At 43.8% G+C, this 19,966-nt stretch overlaps 1 protein-coding gene across 2 annotated transcripts in view; it reads right to left on the reverse strand.

Moving 5' to 3' along the window:
• LOC119165559 (lachesin) overlaps positions 1-19,966 on the reverse strand; it is a 165,095-nt gene that overhangs the window by 32,029 nt on the left and 113,100 nt on the right. For both annotated transcript variants that reach the window (XM_075865102.1, XM_075865101.1), the window contains exon 2: positions 10,770-10,888. In XM_075865102.1, the coding sequence (XP_075721217.1) occupies positions 10,770-10,888 (119 nt within the window). The remainder of the gene's footprint in view (positions 1-10,769; positions 10,889-19,966) is intronic.

The following is a 19,966-nucleotide window of genomic DNA, read 5'->3' on the forward strand; positions in this document are numbered from 1 at the left end:
ATCTAGGAGAAGAAGCAAGAGAAAGACGACGGGATTAGGAAGGGACAGCATCTCAAGAGAGTAAGGCGAACGCAAACGAGCCATGCCATCATCTGTGTGCCAGTTATGACAGTGATTCAAAACCGCCGAAAATTTCTTCCCCGATTGCGGGAAAGGGACGTCGGTTAGTCGAGTTGTGTGGGCGCCTGGTGAAAGCATGTTATATTTTTAAATGTAAGCCATAGTACCTGCTTGTACCATGGACTTATCGTTACATACATACACAGTATAACTGATTGAGAAGCATGTTTTCATCTACATCGTGCACTGACGCAAACGCTGCCTCACGCGGCTTGCATGTAACACAGTAAGCAGCGCAGAGTTTATAATATATGCATAATATCGTATAGTGGGGAATTGTTGGACGGTGTGTAATAATTTTTAAATAATGTAAATCATTCCATTACACGGAATCAACGAGATATGAAAAGCGCACCACGGCAAGTCTGCAGGGCTTCTAGATGTGGCCGCATCGTCTGGGTTATAGTAGCAGATGTCGATGCCGCGCACTCGCCTGACGACCCTTGATTCTGGTTTACTAGCGAGTGCATTTCCAGAGGTTGTCCGGCTTGCTTTACTGCTGTGGAGCACGACGCCTGCCTTGCACTGGGCGATCCAAGAGGAGACGTTGTTTGCTCTGTACTGCCGCTTGGTGATGAGTGCATCATTCCCATCACGAGGACTTTCTGCAGTGATGAAAGCGCAGCACGGGCGTCTGTCTGATCGTTGCTTCCTTGAAGCTGTCTGATGGTGGAAAAAAGTGCTTCGACAGGGTCACTGGAGAATTTGGCAGTCAACACGTATAGGAAACCTGAACGGATGAGAAATTGTGTGCACTGTACTGTGGACATTGTGGTCAGTTGGAGAGCTTCGTATGTTTCAAGAGATATGAATGCCCTCTTATGTGGTGCCGCGGCTTTCCATGCTGCGAAAAAGGGCAGAAATTCCTGCTCCAGCCATATCAACCTGAAAATAAAGCAGTTTATTGTAGAAAATATGAAACCTAGCGGGATAAATGGAATGTACCTGTCATCATCTGGGGAACTGAACGGCATCCTGTTTTGGTCCCGGCTTACTACGTGGAAGGTTGTATTTCTTATGTTGTGTATGGTGAACCATTTAAATATCATTTCCATCAGCTCGATGGTTGGCAGGCAGTCTTCAAACCCGAAAATGCCAAATCTGCGGCCGTATTGTAAGAGGTATCGTAAGGCCGATGTCACCTAGAAACCAAGGAGACGCGACATATTAAAAATGATCGGAATTATTTAGAGAGAGGTTTCTAAGCTTGGACGTTCGTATACAGCAAGTGAGACGAGTTACAAGTGGCACTGCAGTCATCAATAACGTGCACTTTTAAGTGAGTTTGTGTTAGTGAACATATATTTATAGAAGCTCTAATGATACGTAATTATTGTGTGGTAAGCAATACGCGCAGGTACATTCGTTAAGAAAGGGAAATTGTATGTTCAGATAACCATGCGCTGTTAGCAGCAGCAGTAGCAGCAGCTCATGTGCATGTTTTTATGTGACCATACTGATAAATATGTTAGCAGTTATATACGTATTGAATTACATTTTCACCATTTGCTTCCGTTTGGGTTCTACAAACAAATAAACCAGAAACTAACATGAATATTCACGTATCGTTTGCGGTGAATTACTATTAAAAGGCAGTTTTTGTACTGCTTCATTTGAACGAAAAGCTGCAAAATTTTTTCTGCTTCTGCATGAACATTCACTTGACGTAATATGATGTAAAATGAGTTGTGGCGTAATATTAGCGCATAAAAGTTTGCCCGAGCGCGCCAAAGAATTTGAGAAGTATAAACGTCACTACTGATAGAAAACTGCGAGCATGATTCTAGCTCAATTAGATGTATTTTTTTGTGTAATACAGGTTGCAGGAAGCATACATAATTTACAGCTAACGAAAAGGCATTTCCTGCATGACCTGTGTGCGTCACGCATTGTGATGTCTACAAGGAATACAGAGAATCTGGGAGTGTGTGACACTAACGCTAAATGGGTTTACACCTTTTCTTATACATGCCTGTGGAGAGAACACTTCAACGGCCCTCTTCACGCTTAATTTCTCGAAGTTCGTCGGGTAAACGTGCTTCTGCGTAAGGTTCCGAACAAGCTTGAACGACGACTGTTTTTCTGTTATGTCCAGCAACTTTCTCAAATACGTGGGGCTGTAGTAATGCCCATTGTTGAACAGAACGCGTTTGGTGGACAACATCTGGTTGCGGAGATTTTTCAGGATGTGGCAGTGGTCAAAAGAAAGGAAGAGCCTCCGATTCATATCCATTGGATGTCTGCAACAACAACAAAAAAAAATGAATAAATAAATTGGAGAAAGGCGGCGTTTGCGGTGTGAATAATTAGTTGCATATACGGTTTTCTGTTTTTTACCAAAGTAATGTAAATGTTAGCCATTCGAAGGACGTGTGCGTTGTTAATTATTACCTTATTATAAAATTTCTCCACTCATGCCATGATCCTGCAGGTCTGTGTGTGTGTTTTATTGAGATTACCTACACCTTAAATCTTCCGAAACTTTAAGTATACTCACCCATTCATACAGTCGCATGCAGGTGCGCATACATTACGCAAACGCGTAACGTCAATTGATTTGTAAAGACGGGCTATTTACAGCGATTGTACTGTTGATAGCAATCTTGTTATGGACACGGCTTTCTTATATGGCAGCGCTGATTAAAAAAAAAGAAGGGGGGGGGGGGCTCTGATGCTGATACAGGCTTTTTTTTTTGTGCGACCAAGTCTTTTTTTTTTTTTTCACTCAAACACGGCATGCATGCGCGTGCATACATTGATTGATAGATATGTGGGGTTTAACGTCCCAAAACCACCATATTATTATGAGAGACACCGTAGTGAAGGGCTCCAGAAATTTCGACCACCTGGGGTTCTTTAACGTGCACCCAAATCTGAGAACGCGGGCCTACAACATTTCCGCCTCCATCGGAAAAGCAGCAGCCGCAGCTGGGATTCGATCCATGCATACATTGAGGGCACACTGCGAATACATATAAAAAAATATTTACACTAGGCATTGCGCACAGCTTAATGCGAGCTGAGAGCAAAAATATATACTTAGCAACTTACGGCACAACTGGCATCATACGACCATTCCCTAACATGGTGAACATCTTTTTGTTCGAAGCGTGGTTGTCAGCTACAAGTCGGACCACTTGGAATCCTGCTTCTTCGATGGACTTAATTACTTCAAGTGTTAGTTGATGCAGGTGGTCTCCTTTTACTGACTGCGTGAAATAATATCCCACGGGTAGCCTGAAAAAGATAAAAATTAGCAGTATTCTGTAGCGTCGGTGTCAGCTGGGCTTAAAATCTCACTCCGTTGGAGAGAGGAGGAGAGCCAATTGCTCATCTCGAGCGCTTGTCAAATAAGTGCACAATGCTAAAGTTGACTTGCCGGGGGAAAGGGGGGGGGGAGCCCTCCTTAAAAAATAGAAGACGACTCCCCCTGCCCCTCCCCAGACTTTCAGCCCTGGTCGCGGAATAGCACATCATTGGTTAATTAAAGACAACGTTTTCTTTTTATATCTATAGGTGGGGTTAGTCTTTCAGTCACAGCGAAACGTATAGTGATAGACAAAGTGATGATTCACTTACGTGTAGTGCGTTGATAAGCCTACAAATACAAAGGCGAGAAGGTGTGTGGCCAGCTCGTTCTGAATGCCCACTTCTTTTTCTAGGCCTCCCATTTCGACTAGGCCATGGACTTTGTCTCCTTTTTTTTCGTACGTCAGTGCTTGCTTTAAAGACATTTCATCCACAATCAAAGAGCCCATTTTTTCCTAACAAAAAAAATGGGGGGGGGGGAATTCACTGTTAACAGACATGCGTTATATATCGGCGGAGACAGTTAATTATATAAATAACCTTCTTTGTTGTTCCGTACATGACCCATAATTTAACAGAAATGATTAGGGTTTAGAGCAAACATAGCGCACTGCCGTATACTCTTAAACAATACATCTTACGTTCGAGTAATCCTTGCCACAGGTCTGGTCCCTGTTTATTCACTTTAAATCACTTTTCATTCGGCTATACTAGCATGTATTTTGATCAGTCAAACACTGCCGCGTGCGCTGCTTCCTTCGTTATTCGCGTGCATATTGTAAATAATTCTGATCGAAGTAACGTACCCGTTCGGACAAGTGTGTGCTTTCCGTGTGCAGCCTTTGCTTCATTAGCGACGAAACAACTGCTCCAGTACAGTAGCCAATGTAACGCTTCAGTGTCATGCGACTTGGAAGGGTGAGGCACCCAGACCTCCGCAACATTTCGTACCCGCAGGGTGATTTAGCTTGCCACATTATGGCCTGCCTGATGGTCACCTCTTTCCAACGGTGATTTTTCTCACGCAGGCATTGCAATTGCTCCTTCAAAAATTCAGCCTTCTTGTCGTTCTCGTCCAGCATTTCCTGATGATGAAAGGGCAGTTGAAATGCGTAAATCACGCGCAAGATAACATACTGGAAGAAAGCGGAAGTGCAGGGGAGAATGGAAGCTTGACCCGCTGAAACATCGTAGAGCAGGGAATGCCGGCGCATCCAACAATTCGACATTTACGTACTGGACTTGCCCTTGTCAAGACAAGTTTAGATGTTGTGGGAGAGTGAGCAAACGTTCACACACACGCTACTAAAGGAGGCTGTTGCTGTCCTGACAAAGAATAGTGCACCTGATTGTCGAAACCTTGCATTTGGCATCATTCCTTATTCAACAATTCATAATCGCGAGAAAAGATATGCGTTTACTCTTAAGACAATAATAGATGTTTCATGTCACCACGTGGACATTCAATTGCAGCTATGCTACATTAATGAATTGCGCAACTTCAGACTTGCGTCATGTTCAGTAACCGGCCACCGACTCACACATACGGACTAGCGGAAACTGTTCACTTACACTTTCCAAACCATTCCTTCCTTTTTGAATGCAATGCTGCTCGCTCAAGTTTATAAGGCAGACATCACATGTGCGTCAAGCGTGGCTTCCTGTACGAGCATAAACCGATCGGCCCATAGCACCAACACAACACAGCTTGCAAATTACTGTCTTTCCAGTTGTCAGTCCAATGTCCTTAATTGTTTGCGACGACAGAAATTTGAACTCGTTGTTCGCAGGATAAAGGAATAAACTCGGGGTGCGCCAATCACGCAAGGGGGTACACACCGACCTTCGTATCTTAAACACTTGCTCATGTGCGCGCTTACCCACCAACCTTCTTTTATTCCGTGTCCTTATGTCAGGCCTACACCTTCGTATGACCAGAAAGATTGCCAGCATCGGCGTACACTAAAATGTCACGTAAATTTATATGAAGAAGAAAATCTATAAACAGAGTTTCTCTCGAGCAGACATCATGACAGCGGACTTGTCATCCTTAAGGCTATAATTGTATTTCAGTCTTTCAGAAAACAAGCCTGCTTGTCGAAACGCCGGCTCGAAACAACTTTGCTAAAACTACTGATTAAGCGAGTTGGTTCATGATTATTTTCAGTGTTTGTGTGTGTGTAAACAGCGATTAAAGAATGGGAACAACCCCTGTTCACAGGTTTTTTACTGCAAGCTTCCATCCTCCCCTTTCTGACGTTTCTTACAAAAAAGTATAGGGACACTAAGTTAATAGACTGATAAATGAGTACCTGATAATTCTCTATCGTTCCTGTTCCGATCATACGACTATTAGAACAGAAAAAATTAAGACTAGGTTTAATGTTCTGAGTTTGGCGAACAATCTTCGACACGTGCACGTCGCTTTATGTTGCGTCGCTCCTTGTGTACTTGGCCGCATTGGCTGAGAACATTTCTTTGAAACTTGCTACTTCAGACCTTGCATCTACTAACACAGCAGTCTTAGACATTACCTGAGGCCGTCAAAGTATGACGTCACTGCTAGCCGATGCGCGAGAACTTAAGGGTAGCATCGCCACCTTTACAATCTCTTATAGTTTCGAGAATTCCTTCGCTCACCGGACGTCCTCTCGTAGTACGGGTGATGTTGATAGAATTGACTTACTCCTAAATTGTTATTATGTTCAGAGTCATTTAAAATTAAGTGCGAATATAAAAGGATTAATATAACATTCGTCCACTGACGTAACTGCGTACCTGCAGCGTTAGAGCGCCATTCGCCTCGGCGAGGGCTTTCATCTCGAAAAAATCTTTCTTTAGCTTCTCTAGCTGTGAATGCAAATTACTGTTCATTTCTTTCAGCCTGCTGCACTTCCGCCGCAACGTCTTAGTTGCCGCGACCAGGGAGCGCATCTTCTTCAAACCGATCGACGTTTGCGACGTCATGGAGCGCCGCACTGGCCTCTTCTGGTGTTCCCCTTGTATAACTGAACTACAGTCCTCCATGTTGTCCTGACTTGATGGAAAATGCAACCACTCGGCCTCTTGTGCAGTTTCAATTGGGTTTTCAGAACTATATACTTCCCCAGGCTCCGCTGATGCTCGCTCTTCTTGAGAAGAATCTGCGTTGGACGTTCCCCTGTTAAGCCGAAAAAATAGCGAAGCATGACAGATATATTGTCCCGCTAAACGCATAAGGGAATACTGCTAACATTATTCTTATCCGTTGTTGTGTTAGACTTCAAGTTTTACTTACAGTATTTTTACTTGTATGGGTGCCAGCGTTGTTTCCCCCTGCGTTCGTTTTAGCCGCTTTTTCCGCGGCATTGGATCTTGCCCACGTGGATCAGGAGAAGCGGGAAATAAGGAAGGCACGGCTGTGGGCTTCAACATCTTCCTTTTCGTCACTGTTCTGTAATCTTCAGCGGTAAAATGCAGGCTGCATACCTTCGACCGGTCGCTGGGCTCCCAGCGATGCTTTCCTGAACCTTCATCAAAGGTAAAGGCGTATACGCATGGCTAGCAAGATTGCAAAATAACAGTCCATAACACCTTTTTTGTAATTAATTTTTCCAAAATGTAACAAGCCAAATGGGGAGGTTAAGAAAAAGCATAGCCACGATTTTATTCTGGGGAAGTACCTGTATACCCATTTAGTGCATTTTCATATTTTCTCGCAGCCTTTGTAAATGTCTTTTTAGATGACTACATTCGTCGATTGATGTTTAGTGATGGTACGTGGTCGAGTCCAGTGGCATACTTGAAGCCCTTTATTCGAAGAGCTCATTGGCTATACAAGGTTTCATAACAAAGCTGAATTTCCTAATGGCTGCTCAGTAACGAAGCGCGACCCAATACGACAGAGCCGAAACCGAGGCGCACTTGAGCGCCTTGGTCTTGGTTTAGAGCGCAAACCTCTAACCTGTACAATGACTCCGCCGTTGACGACGATGACTTCAGTGGTTTTTGTTCTTTTGCATTCTCCAAAACGAATCTTTGTCATGCATGATGTAATCTCAGATGCAGCACGCACATAAATAGAGTATCTGTCGCTGATTATTCCAGGTTCCTCATTTCGGTTTCACCGGCTGGGTCTCTTAACCCTCACAGAGCCGATGGGCTCATTGCACGAAGGACTTCAATTATGTCATTATACCCGACCGCCTGCCAGCCCTATATAGAGTGAACAGTTAATCGCCACATTTCGTTACCGGCGTAACGTTTCTAATTACCTTAAGTAAGCTTATACAGAAACGAACAAAGCTGTATGGGAAGATAGAAGTTTGAGATGAGAAATACATTTGACCAAATTCGGTCGCTAACTTCAGTGACATCCAGTGTTCAAGAGTTGTCCATCGCTAAACACACACACACACACACACACACACACACACACACACACACACACACACACACACACACACACACACACACACACACACACACACACACACACACACACACACACACACACACACACACACACACACACACACACACACAGAGAGACAAACTGTGGAGGCAGCACGTAAATATTTCATATCATTAATTTTTTTATGGATTTCGGCGGCATTTGTTGAGGCAGCCTTCGGGAAGGGTGCTCGAACCCCTCGCAACCCACCGCTACGCATTTTTACATAATTTACAGATTTCGTATATTTACTTTTTTCTTGTGTGCTATATTTAAATTTCTTGGCACTATTTGTGGAGCCTGCCATATTAGCCGCGGTACTTTAAAAAAGCTTTCATGTTTTTTAGCTCAGTGAATTAGCATAACACACGGAAATAAAGTTTACTAAAGCACCCTGGTGCTTCTTGCTAGCTTGCAACTCGTTCTGAATTGAAACGACTCTCAAAAACACAAGACTCACCTTTTCTTCCAATTGCCTCGATCCATTCTTCCCGTATGTCTGTGGCAGGAAACTCGTGAAAACTTACTTTACTTTGTTTGCCTTGTTCCGATTTGCAATATGGCACGCAGCAATACACCATACTTACATTTGAGGTGTCAGCTCATCTAAAAAAAAAAACTGCACGCGGCCACTATTAGAGCTGACTACTGCAGCTATCTGCCGTCTGCAAGTTTCTGCACACGACCTACTGTGTTTCTGCGTATCTTCTGCAATTTGTGTATGCGTATCGTCTGGAACCATCGTGATTCAGTGTGAACAATGAATGCCTAACAATAGTTTTTTTATCTCGTTGGACTACGTTTTCATTCAAGAAATATTTTCATAATAAATTTTCCTTCATTTGTAGAAAAGTTCCCGTCTGCTTGCCACTGTGACCCTTTGTGTGCTTTTTTTACGGTTCTATTTCTGCTTCAAACGTCCACACGAATGCAGCCAACTCTGACGAGGAATCATATCACTTTATTTGCCATATTTTACACATTCATACACAATTCATGCACAATAAGAACGATTTGCACTGCCACAGCGATGGCTGAAGCAGACGACAGCGAACAGGTGCTGCCTAGCGCCACGCCGCTCGTAGGTGACGGCCCTAGCGGCAGAAGGTATGAACTAGAACGTGGGCGCTGGAAGAGGTGCTCTCTGGGCAGGTCAGGAGTGTAGTAGGTCATGCTCGTGCCGCTCACGCGGGGAGAGGGCCTCCCACCTCCTCACGCTCACGTGAGAGGGCGAAGAGTTGGCGCATGTGTAGTAAGGGTGGTCACGCCGCGCGCACATCGAATTGAGCTCCGCCATAAGCTTCTTCGCATCAAAAAGCAGTCGATGGACTGGGGGCATTCAGAGATCAGAACTTGACCGAAACCGTTGATCTCATACCTCATTTACGCCTGACAAATAGGAGAAAGAACTGTGACTTTACAGCACCTTTTATGCCCGTAATAAGAAAATGTCAAGGGTTAACGAGAAGCAGCGGGGACGCTGACTCTAGCGATCGGAAACGCTAGAAGACTGTGTTGCACAGTTGTGCCTTTGAAGATCAACTCTGGGCTGCCCAGCAGCTGGTGAAGGCTCAATAACTCTTGGCTGTCACCTGCGTCGCACCGCTTACTTGTGCCTAACTCGCGACACCTTAAACAGAAGTTCATTTAAAGTATGAATATCTTTTTTTCTATGGCTCTCCCGTTATCATTTTTGACCGCACATTCGTTGACTGCGAATCAAGAGCAGCTAATCTGCGATAATTACGCATGGTTCGCTCCCATCTGCAGCAACACATTCCTGAATTACATTTCTATGTTACTAAAGGGCAATCCAATCCCAAATTTTCGTGACCCCTAGATGAATGTATAATTGCGCTACCCCCTTATCTCACCACCTGTCATCACTCCGTATTCAGCTCCTCACGCTGCGCTGTTACCTCCAACAGCGCGCCTGTTTGACTCGCACGTTTCTTTCGCCGGAGAGCAGCGGCGGTTCTCTCACAAAGGGTTCGAGACCGCTCCGGCGCGGCGCTCCGGACAGCGCTCTCCCGGCTCTCCTCGCGCATTGTGCGCGCTCGCCTATCGGCTTAACAAGCTATTAAGGGCCGCGCCTGCGCTACAGTGCGCCTCCGGAACCTGTCCCCTCTCCTACCCTCGAACGAAAGAGGCTGTGGACGTGCGGCCTCGGCTGCAATTAAGAACTCCTCCACTGCGTCCGCGCTAGCGGGGCCCCATTGTTCCTCCCCGAGAGGGCAGCGCGGTGTTCATAGCTTATGGTCGTCGTAGCGCCGTACGCAGAAAACAGGGAGCGTCTCCAGTGGCGATCGCGTTCCAAAGCACCGGACTCATTGTGAGTCCGTAATTTGCGGGGCAGCGGCGCGCGCATTCAGCCTCGCAACCTAGCCAGTTGTATCATTGCGAGTTTACGATTTGGCATTGACGCCTTGTTACGCGTAGGCTACGAAAAGCGTTGTTTCACTTGTGGGCGTGCTGTGAGCTTAGTGTATCCTAAATATATCACTCGTATTGCAGGGATTGTTCGACTGTAACGATGTCATCATCTGGTTTTTTAATGATACGCTTGACACGTTTTTTGTTCAATTATATCAAATGCGATGCGGCAGAATGAAGCAATTGGCAGGGTACGCTTTTCTAGTAAATGCGGATGCGAAAACTCTTGCTGACTGTCTTAAGAAGTCAGTATATGATCACCATGGTGAAACTTGAAAAAATTTGGCTGTAAATTTGTCAGCTTTGTTCATCAATTCAAGCTTGTCGCAAGATCAAGATGTACATTCACGAAAAGTGTGGGAACACTCATGAGGATTAATTTTCATTTTTTTTTCAGAGTTATAACTCCAAGTTCAGTTATACTTGCTGCATGTAAGAATAAAATCTTTGCAATAATCACTGTTGGACACCTTACCTTGTTTTTTCCCAAGTTCTCAATGTGACATTCGAGGGTGGCTTCACGGCCTTGTGCGACGGTGACATTCTTGATACCGCTGAGGAACCGGGGCCTCGAGGTGGACGCCTGGACCACACCTGAGATGGAATCAAACACAAATATTTAGAGTTCGTCTATGTCACTCAGATATACGAAACCATAGAGCACTTTTACAGGCCACCACTGTTGCACAGGAGATCTTACCCCCGCGGCTCAACGTTTCTTAGGTCTACCGGCCTCCATAAGAGACTTTCACCATGCGTCCTGCTACCTCTGGTCTATCAATCACAGTCGCTTGGTGCTCGTATCAGTCCCTTCCTTATCTATACTTCTGTGTATCTCACTCCAACTCACTCCACGATGTAAAATAAGGCTACCAATTGCTCGAACAACGAAAAAAAAGCGCAGCTTGCCCTAATAGTACAAAAATGGAGTCAACAACGGAGCTACGTGAAGATATAAGTACAGTTCGTTGTTCAAAATAAACCAGTTGTGAGTTTGCGCCCGTGTTGTTTGCCTCTTTTCCTTGTGTCCGTGTACGTGTTTGCGCAAAGAAGTCATGAACGGAGCTAGTATTTGACCGAACTTTTTGTTAATTTTTGCTGGTAATGTGGAGCTTTTCGTAGGGGTTCTAAGTTTTGGCTAATTATATAAATTGTGGTAATTCTTGGCTACCCTACTCTGGTATTGGTCGGTTCTTCACAGAACAACAGAACGCACGTGTCGCGTGTGTTTTTTTTGTGTGTGTGTGTGTGTCGGGGGGGGGCGATCACGTGACTTGCTGTTACGTAATATTATTTTAGTCCCGTGACTAGCTGTTACTTGGTTGTAGAGCATCCACCTGAAAATTCCTTTGATTAGCCTCTCTCTCTTGAGCATTATCTCTCTCAGCCTCTATAGTGCTTAGCAGGCATACCTTAGCAATGTAATGCCGCGCTGCTGAGCTCAATGACGGGGGTTCTTTTTCTGGTCTCGGCAAGCGAACTTCAATGAAAAAAGGTACTCATATCCTTTAATTAAGGTACACGTTAGAGAAACTCAAGCAGTCAAAACCATTCCACTGTCAAGGGTTATAATACGGTGTGACTCATGATCATACTGAGAGTTGTACACATAAAACCCCAGGTTAATTCAATTCTTTCTTCCTCTCTCTATATATCCCGGCTTGCCTCTGGTAATGCCATCACTAACGAACCTGCCTGTCGACTGCTTGAAATTTATTTTACCGCAACAACAGTGGAAGCTGTTCTTATCTGTGGTAATGAAAGGGGGCCAAAAGGTAATATTAGTCAAAACTAACAGAAAATGATGCCAATAAAAGCATAGGGGATGTTGTTAGTAGTAAGGTTATTGTATGTGCGAAGAAAAAAGTGGATGAAAAAACAACTTGCCGTGGGCAGGAACCAAATCTGCGACGTTCACAGCGGTAAAATCTCTATTATGAGAACTTTACTGGCTCCTCTGCTATTCAGAAACTCAAGAAAAGCAGCAAACAGCGGTGCAGCAGTTCACACACAGGATCGTCACAACGTACACATCACGTGATGAAGAGACACCCACATACATTTAAATAAAATATAAAGAGCAATGTCAGCACAAGATAAAGAAAAACAATGGTTATGCACGATGACTGAGCTTCCCTATCGACCCTAAGAAAAGGGCGGGTGTGTTCTAGCAAAACAAATGCGTTCCTAATGAAATCAAGAAGAGAAAAGATAAGGAAAAACGAACCGTGCGCATACGCAAGCTTATACATCACCACGCGCTGAACGTGCGATGATGTATGCGCTTTTCTGATGTATATTTTCTGATGCATACGCTTTTCTGAGGTATTTTATTATGTATATTCTCTGAAGTGGTCTGAACGAGCGTTCATGCTTGACCTTTTTCGCGATGTGTCGGTCGTCACGTTTGGTTGTCGAGTAAGGTGCACAGTACATTTACTCCCAAATATAAGCACTATCACGCAGAAGGTGCACAATCGTCGGTGTGTCCTCAAGACATCCTTCACGGGATGAGTCAGCCTTTAGGGCTGACTCAGCCCTAAAGCACGAACTTCGATACAGCATCAAGCGAAAGTGCCGCGTTGACCCCGTTTAGTGCAGCCATCCTTGTTTTTTTGTTTTTTTCGATCATTGTTGTCAGCACATGGAGCGTTTTCTGGAGTTACGAATATGTATGAGCAAGGTTCCAGAAGGTAAGAGCTCCCAACCACTAGCTTATAGATGTGACTTACATCGCAATCGCCCTGTTAAGTGGCAAACGACTTTATAAAATGTCAAGCATTTCTTAGCTAACTTCGGTGACTTTGAGCGTATCTATATATCAAGCCACGTACAATTTCGCGCTCTCCATAGCAAATCGTTTATAAAATTTATACCAAAAATGATGTGGTGAAACACGATTGTATGACGAACATGAATGACTGGTCACATAAAAATTATGAGTAGCTTGTCATAAACGGTATGGTTCACACGCCATGGCCATGGTACTCCTGCGGCCGTTTCTTCAACTTGATATATTTAATGATTGAAATGATGAGACAAGAGACACCCCTGCATGACCAATCCAAATGGCAGCTGCTAATATGATAATCATAGCGTGAGTATCATGCAAACAATCATCTACATGCCACACTCATAGTCGCTGGCGGTAATTTTTCCAGCTTGGCATACATGAAAATCGGTGTTATGTAATGAATCTAAAGCACAAGTGGTAATTTGAAAAAAAAGATGTCCTGTCATATAAAGCATGAATTGTATGCCATGCTAATGTCACGTCCACGGCCATTCTGCTGATATGATATACACCAAAAGTGGTATTGCGTGACGTGACTTTATGATGAACATAAGTGGAAGGTGATAACATGAATATCGTAATATACATGTCATGTTCAACGCCTTTTACATTCCACCCTCACGGTGCACTTCCATCCAGATCGCTAACTTGATATACACCAAAATCGGTATTGTGTAACATGATCGAATGATGAACATAAATGAAAAGCGATAACATAAAAATCAAGACATGCCTGTCATTTACTTACAACATGATATACATGCCATGCTCATGATGGTTTCACCATTCTATCGCAAGCTTGATATATGCCGAAATTGGTATTGCATGACGTGACCGTATGGCGAACATGAATGACAGGTCCTTGCATGCAAATCATGACATGCATGTAACGTACAGCATTACTTGCGCCTTGCTAGCTGCTTCGCATTATATCGATTTCCACAGTGCGTGGGATCTGCCTTTTTTTTTCCTTTTGCGATCCCTTATATAGTTTATGGTCATCGGCAGAACTTATTTTAAGAGTATTGTGATGTTTCGAATCGCACAGAAATGACGAAAGGAACTTTCTTGAGAGCTCACTTCTTTCTTTACCACAACCTTGTGGAAACAAGCAGGTAATGAAGCCAAAGAAAGCATAAGGAATTTTAATTGTGATGTCCAGAGCAAACGCTAGACTATAATACAGTTGCACTTTTCCACTCTCTCTCTGTTGTAATGTAAAGGTAAAGTAATAATAATTGAATATCGATATGAAGAAAGCTTCTATTTGTGCGAGATAGGTGTTTCCAAGAAATAACAATACCAGCGGACGAAGCGACAACCTGCTGCCGTCAGTCTCCAAACCTGCGAGCTTGGGACCTGCGACCTTACGAAGGTTTCATATTCGGTTTCTGCCGATGGCAAGTTGCGGTTTCTTTCACAGTTCTTTCTACGTCATAATTGTCACAATTAATTCAAGACAGTACAATTAAGGTCCTCTACACATTACTTGGCTTCACAATCCGCTGGTTTTCAACAAAATAGCCCATCGAGTCACTCCCCTGAAATCATAACAAGTGCCTGTCGAACCAATTTCTATACAAGCTCAACTTGGGATGCAAGAAACATTTCAAATGTCTGGAGCCGCAAAGCTCTCTCGTGCGGTGTCATTCGAAGGCACACTACTTGACTGGACGCACTTGGAGACGAGTAAGGAGCGTGTTTGTCTGAGAGTCGATAAACCTACTTGTAAGTGGAATGAGTGAACGTTGAGTCAACTCGGTCGATGCCTGTAACACCGTGTTGTCTGGAAGAAAGCGGAAGATCAAAGAATCCCGGCGTTTCGTGGAGGACCCGATAGAAGCGGTGAAGTCCATTGGCACTTAACGGTGCCCCTTTAATGGAATTCCGTTAAGCAGTGCCATGCTGTTGAGTACGCCATCGGAGAAAGCTATGCCCTGTTTTAGTTAGTTAGGAAAGCTGATTAGTTGACCGGGTTCTGGTTCATGGGCTGAAGTGGTGACCCACTCGCACACTTATAGGTTTTCTAACGTACTATACCTTTCCATTAATTCTTTTTTTCTTGTTATCATTTTGCATTCTTTGTTTAGTCGAAAAAATTCCAGATAAGGCAAGCTTTTTGAAACGTCTGTCCTAATCGCTTTCGGGTCACTTCGTCGTGTCTTATTGCATTGTTCTTAGAGTAAGGATAGTTCATAAAACCACTGATCACAGTGACCACATAAGGGCTCTGACATTGGACTACATCTCTATTTAGTTCACAATGGCCCCATAATAAACACCGCTAACTTCACACTGTTGTCTTCGGCATGCAGAGTGCTTTAGATTAAAGTGTGCGGAAGACTACTGCATCACATGGTTTTACCTTTGAGGAACGCCAATAAACGTAGCCCGTTTCTAACAACCGTAGTGTAATACTATTTATGCATTGTCCTCCAGCACACGCGCAGTGTAGTTTGCACTCTTTTACTTTTTCTGTATTAATTGCCCTTACTTCCAGGGTCAGGTATTGAGCAGCTCGATGGTCTTCGCTGTTTGCACTCTTCTTTTTTTGTCTCCCTCTTACTTTGCGTAGTGACCAAGAATAGTCTGGAATGACATGTTCGGTAATGTAGAAGACTAACCGTTAGTCACACTTGTGGCTCAGCGGCTAATATGCCATTAAGCTGAATTCGCAGACGCGGATTGCATTCTCATCTGCAAACGACAGCACTTAAAAAGAAGAAAATGTAAAAACAAGAAAAAATACGTGTACTTGCATATAAGTGCGCGCAAAGGAACGTGAGTGATCAATATTTTTACTCAGTCTTCCCCTACGGCATGCCTCATAATCATAGAGAAATTACGACGTGTGAAATGACATAAAGTTGATGTTCTATTGTGCTACAACCCACGAATGAAATCACTAGGTCAGTGACTCTTTCATGCGTTGCGAGAACTGTTAATATCATCTGCAATTAGTGTGTGCACTCCTGGAATCCAGCCGCATTCGTTCGTTCACTAAAAATGGAAAGAATGCATCTTGGTGTTTTCTAAGAACGATTGGCCGATTTGAATGCTCTTTACTGCGTGTTGCCGTCTCCTCGTATGCGTGAAATAAAGGCATAGTATTTTCACTCTCTTTATGTCATCTACTCGTTTCACTTATGGATAGTGCAATGAATAAGCACCGTTTAGGTTGAACATCATCTTTTTCCTCGTATTCACAGTGGGCCATGCAAACATTTTACGGCATGAATATTCCTAATATCGTAGGATCATATCGACTCGTTGAACTTGATTTCTCGAACCTTTTTTTTTCTTGTGAAGTAGGTGTTTCCAAGCAAAAGCAATACCTGTGTATGAAAAATGAGCAATTCCGACTAGTGGTCTAATGATTGTACAGAACGCTTGGAACGACAGGATATTGAGTTAGTTTGCACCAATTCATGAGCGTAGAAGATGGCCTTTGTTCACCTGCCTTGCTTTCTCATGAAACTTGTAATGAAAGCTAGCATATCTTTCCTCACTCTTAAATGCAGGAGTTTTACAGGCTCTGAATCAACTCTTAATTGCCTTGGGTGCACGTTAAAGAACCCCAGGTGGTCGAAATTTCCGGAGCCCTCCACAACGGCGTCTCTCATAATCATATGGGGGTTTTGGGACGTTAACCCCACATATCAATCAACTCTTAATTGCCTAAAACGGAGTACAACCGGAGTGACCAAGTTTGTTCTTGCCAACACATCTTGAATCTCACCTTGCGCACACACTTGGAGCGCTTACAAGCGGGCACGTTTATTGAACGTTGCCTATTGAATAAACAGGAGCCGTGAGTGTGCAGGGGCTGTGGCTGGAAGTGAGAGCAGATAATTTACCCGGTTCCAGCAATTCATCAAAAAAAATAATAACGTAAATACTTCAACTTCAAGCCAGTCAGAGAGTACCCTGGACCAGGTCTAGAAGCCGGGCATGCCGGCCATTATTCATTGAAACCTGACCGATCTAAAATTGCAGGCCGGTGCTCGAACAGGGTCTATCGGAAGAACAAAACTGATGCAACGAGATAGGGGCAGGCATGGCGATTTTTCCCTTCGTTTTCTAAACAGAAAACGCTTGACGGGAAGCGAAAAGTTAGAACAATCCTCAAATATATGCGCTATTCAGTGTGAGAGGGAAAAATATCGAGTTACCTAGACGAGAAATTAAACAAAAGAGAAAAAAAACGAAGAAATACGAGAATGAAATAGTAGCATTCTCCGCGCCGCGCCAGAGAGTTCAGGTGAATGCGGACTATTGTATAATTTTTTTATCATTATTTTGGAAGTACGTGAGGGCAGGCCTTGCCCTCTTATATAAGTCTGCGAAAGATTCAGAATCGTTGTATTCTTTCTGTAGGACAAAATGAAACGACACAATAATACCAGTACAATTGGCACAAAATGCACCAATGCTCTTATAAAAGTTTTCCCACAACAGTGCACATTAGGCACCGTATTATTGAGAACTAACAAACAATTATGCCCATCCCTCATGTAATACCCCGACTGGGGCCTTTGAGGTATACTAAATAAATAAATAAATAAATAATGCCAAGACAATGTCTGTTCGTTTTTGTTATCATATGTCCAATAAAGAAAAAGAAACACTTTAATTTAGACTTTGCTACATCAGGCACCGTTAGCCAAGATTGTGTAGATCGCCGATATACCTCTTAAGTGGTTTTGAAGCCAGGCTTCTCGAGCTCGGAATGTATATGTGGGATCTTAAATAATGTGCATGGCGTCTTCAACATTTACCACTGAGTCTTTCAGATTTTCGTTTCTATCAAGATTATTATTCTAACGATTCTCTCATTTCCTCCATCTCTATTGTAGCGCTGCCATATACACGAACGTTCTGAGTCAACCTCCTTTCCTTTGTCAACTTTTCGGCTCCTCTTCGTCTCTCTCCCACTACCATACGAAACCCACGTAGCAGCTGGCTGGTTGGTTTAGAAGGACGTAATTAGGTCACTCATAAGGATTTGCCGAAATGCACGAAGGAACTTTTCGCACCTAAGTAATAAACGCGAAGAAATATTGCTTACAATTCTCATAGTTTCTTTCCTTTCTTCAGTCCATTGCCACGACTGTCTTTTGGACGAGCAAGACATGGAATGCAGAGCGTGCAATGTCACTACATCAAGTTCTTAACTACTAAAAGTAGGTGGCGTGTACTAATTTAGCATTCCAAAATGAAAACGCAGAAAGCGTAAATATATACATTAAAAAAGAGCTACTCTATTATAACACGAACTTCTTTGAAGGTCCAACGATAAAAAATAAAATTTGGGTAGATAAATAACCGAAATATGCAGTCAGAAGCGCTGTCTGCAGTGCGCAAAGACTTCCGTTGATTCCTTTCACTTCTTTCTTCCCTTCCTCCCGTCGCGTTTCCGCCTGAAATACGCGAGCTCTTCAAGAGCGTTTCCTGCGCGTTTCGGACGTTAATTAAGGAATGTGATGAGAATCATGTCTAAACAGGCGCTAGGGATGAAAGGAGAAACGTGTGTCTGTCGTCACACACTTAACAGGTCTGGTTGCCATCGGAGCGAGACGCTATGCCGCGAGCGCGCGGGTCCGGAGGACAGTTAATTAGGTGCCCACCCGCGTCTTCCAGTGGTGTCCCACCGCTACATAGCGCGCAAATGCGTGTTGTGTGGTGAGCGCGAGGGGACGTGCGCCCCCCCGGCTTAACTTTCGGTTACTCGTCTTCCAGTTTCCCGCGTCACTGCTTTCACGCAACAAAGTAGAGATTCCCGAATCTGTCTCGTAAAATCACCCGCGTTGGCACTCGCTAAGAAATTTGTTAGACGTGAAAGAAGTAACAGCCGATAAGGAAGTGGCTAAGTCGCGAACTTCGTGCGAGCTTCCCTTTGGTTACCATGCTGTGTATGAGTGAGCTACGTAACTCCGATAAAAGAAGCTCGACAGCGTCCGCGCTCCTTGTGCAGGGCGTCAGTGGCCGTTAAGAATAAAGCGCTGCGATGACAACATGAGTTCCTCGAAGTTTCGAGAAGCAAGCGCGGACGTACTCAACGCAGTTTACAGCCACGCTCAGCCTTATCTGAGCAGTTTCTAAACACAGTAGCTGCCTTCGGCCCACGAAGCACTTCTTTTTTTCTTTTTCGTAAGATAATGTGTCCACGGTAACCCTTCGCGACACCCTATATTTGATAACCACGAAATTTATGGGACAACGTGTGGCTACTTTTTTCGGGAACGTCTGTGCAATTTTTCGCATGTGTTCCCCTGAATTTGTATTAGAAACAAGTAGTATAAAACGTAATTGTAGGCAAGTCATATATATATATCTTGCGGAACACCTTCTGAAAGACTTGCCAGTATAATGAACTACTGTTAATCTTGTTTCTCTGGTTGATCAATTATGTATAGAGTGCATTGAAGGAACCTAGCTGGCCAAAATCAATCAGCTGCATGTGCCTCACAACGCTGCGCCTCTTACTGATATTGTGGTTTCGTCACGAAAAACCCCTAAATTAGTTGTAGGTAAAACAAAGAGATGAGAAATAAGCCATTCATGAACTCTGAACACTTTTTTTGGCGATGTTGCGGCAACTGCGGAAGTATACTGGTCAAACCGTCGTACCATTACAGTGACAGCTGCGAATTTGTCATGTATCCCTGTCATGGCAACTGTCTATCAATCATAGAAAAACTAGAGAGAGAGAGAGAGAGAGAGAGAATCTCTTTAGTGAAAAGCTAAAGATGTTTACCTGACTTGTTAACAGATGGCACGTACACCTTACGCACACATAGACACTAGAGATACTTTCACCCGACCTCATCAGGAGAGTACAGTGCTCAACTCGGCTGTCGATGTAACGACAGAGCGTA

This window comes from Rhipicephalus microplus, chromosome 1 (assembly GCF_043290135.1).
Source record: "Rhipicephalus microplus isolate Deutch F79 chromosome 1, USDA_Rmic, whole genome shotgun sequence".
Taxonomy (NCBI): domain Eukaryota; kingdom Metazoa; phylum Arthropoda; class Arachnida; order Ixodida; family Ixodidae; genus Rhipicephalus; species Rhipicephalus microplus.